This window comes from Gregarina niphandrodes (assembly GCF_000223845.1).
Source record: "Gregarina niphandrodes unplaced genomic scaffold scaffold00053, whole genome shotgun sequence".
Classification (NCBI taxonomy): Eukaryota; Apicomplexa; class Conoidasida; order Eugregarinorida; family Gregarinidae; genus Gregarina; species Gregarina niphandrodes.
This window is the reverse complement of record NW_011645820.1, coordinates 70,931-73,717: the sequence shown is the minus strand read 5'-3', so window position 1 is coordinate 73,717 and position 2,787 is coordinate 70,931. Positions and strand designations below refer to the sequence as shown.

General features: G+C 53.1%; 1 protein-coding gene across 1 annotated transcript; it reads left to right on the top strand.

Annotated features, from left to right (window-relative positions):
* Positions 1–498: 498 nt before the first annotated feature.
* GNI_165990 (putative transmembrane protein) lies at positions 499–1,309 on the top strand (the record flags this gene model as incomplete). Its single annotated transcript, XM_011134894.1, has 1 exon — positions 499–1,309. A coding segment is annotated over one exon (811 nt), but the record flags the coding sequence as incomplete, so codon positions are not given.
* Between the last annotated feature and the right edge of the window lie 1,478 nt (positions 1,310–2,787).

Genomic DNA, 2,787 nt, shown 5'->3' with positions numbered 1-2,787 from the left:
TTAATGTGTCAGGTTCTGTAGCACTGGCGGCGTTCGTCGATCCCAATGGGAAGTTGTCTTCTACCGACGGCTGTATTGCGAGGATGGCCGTTGTCTCTGACGGGAAGGGCGTAGCTGAAGTTGTGGTGTTGGCTCCTCCGTCAGAGTTGCTGGGGTCCTGCCTTACGGACTACGACTGGCTTAATCGTTGGAACCGGCTCCGCGTCTACCACCCGCCCGGGGAATCCGAGAAGCAAGCGAAGGCTTCTTCTCGCATCGAGCGCTTGCTTGCCCGGGCCATGAAGAACCATCTGCACGACGCGGATCCATCAGCCGCCAATGCGGCCTTGAAGAAAGCATTCGGCAGGAAGCTGATGGAATGGCTGGAGACTGAGAATGCCGGAGACACCGAGGTTGACTGGAGCAAGAAGCTGGAGATCACTGATGTGAGGCCGCTAGATGCAGATGAACAAGAACAAGTCCGGGATCAAGTTCCAGCTAACGAAAATTGAGGATTCGATGCCTTTCGTGAATTGTATTGAGATCGAGGGCCAGGCCGTTCGGGAAAGAAGCGAAGGCTTCTGGCGACGTCCGGGGTTGTACAAACGTCTTGGTGTTGCGGGTATTGCGACTGTAAGTGGCCTGACGTTTACAGGGCTCCTACTACACTTTTTTGGTCCGCACAATAAGCATTGGTTCCCCGTGTTAGCACCGAGAATAGCTACCGACAGTTCCTCTCCATCGGACACCACGGCCTACAGCTCCTCTCCAACCGACGCGAGGACCCACAACTCTACTCCATCCGGCACTGCCACCCCAGGCAACACGGCCACCAGCTCTTCTTCGTTGCTCACGACGCGATTCCTATCCACGACGCAACTACCGTCCTCGGCGCTCCACCCGTATGAGGCCGAGGCCTTGAAGTACCAGCGAGCCCTGGCGTACGATTGTTTAGCCGTGTCCGAGTACGACTTGGTCAACCAGTGCCATCCGAATCCCGAAAAGCGCCCCGAGCCAAACATCGATGACATCACGACACTACTTTCTGGATACGAGTTGGCGACGCTACGAGTACCCCCCGGGACTTGCAACGATGCGTTTCACCGGATGAAGCCCCAATCGATGGTGAAAGCAGCGCCGGGCGGTTGGAAGACGTTAGACTGGTCCCAGGTCGGCGGCGGCAACATAGTTTGCACTGACGAGAATGGTCAAGACGTGACTTGTCATTATTTCGGCGAACCGTTCAAGTACGATTTGCCTACTGTCTGGGATGCGGTCAACTACTACGTGAAGCCCTACCAGTGCCTGTTTACCGACAACGGAGACACAGGTGACCGTCTCGAATACAGGGGGGGGGCGAGCAAGGGGTGTCGCGAAGTGGGTAGGTGGAGACTTATACGGGTTCAGCGATACTGGTGTTGTATCTGTGGGGCACCTTGTATTACATTTGCGGGAGGGTCCTGTTGTCAAACACAATGCAGTAGAACAAACCATTCCCACTAGCTATTGTGACAGCGACGGTCCGACATGTCGGACAAACCTGTCGGAACATTGTCAGTGCGAGATCATAGAGCTGAGTACTGAGGCCGCCACTCCATCCGGCACGAACATTCGCTGGGGGACGGTTAGGGACTATTTCACCAACCAGACTGATTTGGTTAAGTACTATACGTTATTCCAAAGGAAAGAATACAAATTGACAAACTGCCACGTGAAGTGCTGGAGAGACTCTGTTCCCAAAGAACACCGTGAAGAGACTATTAGTTATTTCGCCAGCAACTTCGGGCAAAAGCTTTGACCTCATCCGTGTGCATCCGCATCCACTTCTGTGTTCTAAACCGCGAGGTGTACTCTTTCGAAAAGCTAAGGTGTACTCTTAGGGCGCTCGGACTTGTCCTGGTGCGTCCTGGTGGGTGCGGCCGGCTAACCCCGTCGTGTACTCTTTTCGAGTTGAAGATTTTTATTTGATGCCGACATCCCACACTCCAGGGATCGAATCGCGCTGCCGGAAGCTCACTCAATCTAAACGTAATTGGGACGCGAGAGTTGTCAAATACTTTGAGACCAAGTGAGACCCTTACGTGCGAGTACAACAACTACGTTGTTGATGCCCTGTTTGCTCAGACAGTAAAGAACAACTCGCCACTCTCCAGTCCTCTTGGGCTACATACGCAGCCCACTCACTCTTGCTCCGCTGATCTGTGCTCCAATGTCCCCGAAGAGATTCAAATTACGGCCCGCTATGCGAAACGGCCTCAACTAAAAATCCTGCTCTGCCAGATCCTCCTATCCAATTGCCGAAGAACACCGTCGGGATGCTATTGCTTGGTTCGACTGTGAAGTTGTGGTGTTGGCCACTCCGTCAGAGTTGCTGGGGTCCTGCCTTACTGGCTACGGCTTACATTTGCGGGAAGCTTTAGTGCGTCCTTTTTATGTCTTGATCTCATTACTCACCCGTGTGCGTTCTAACCCGTAAGGTGTACTCTTTTCTGTCCCGGGAGGGGGCGCTTCAAATCGACCGTCCGCCTGTTGGCTTCTTCGCTATCATAAACGTGTGATTTGAGTATAAAACAACCGTTCAGTTTCGATCTGTTCTACTGGCTTACCGCCATGGTCAACGTAGTCCAACAAGTTGTGCTGGTCACGAAGCAGCTCATCAAGAATGCACCAGCATTCCTCTCCAAAGATTCTGGTCAGATCCCCAAAGGTCAATGACGCGCAATTCGCATCCAAGGGAATGACCTGCGACTGTGACACTCGTTGTATCACCCAATAATGACATCGAGCCCAGGGTAATCCTAACTCTCG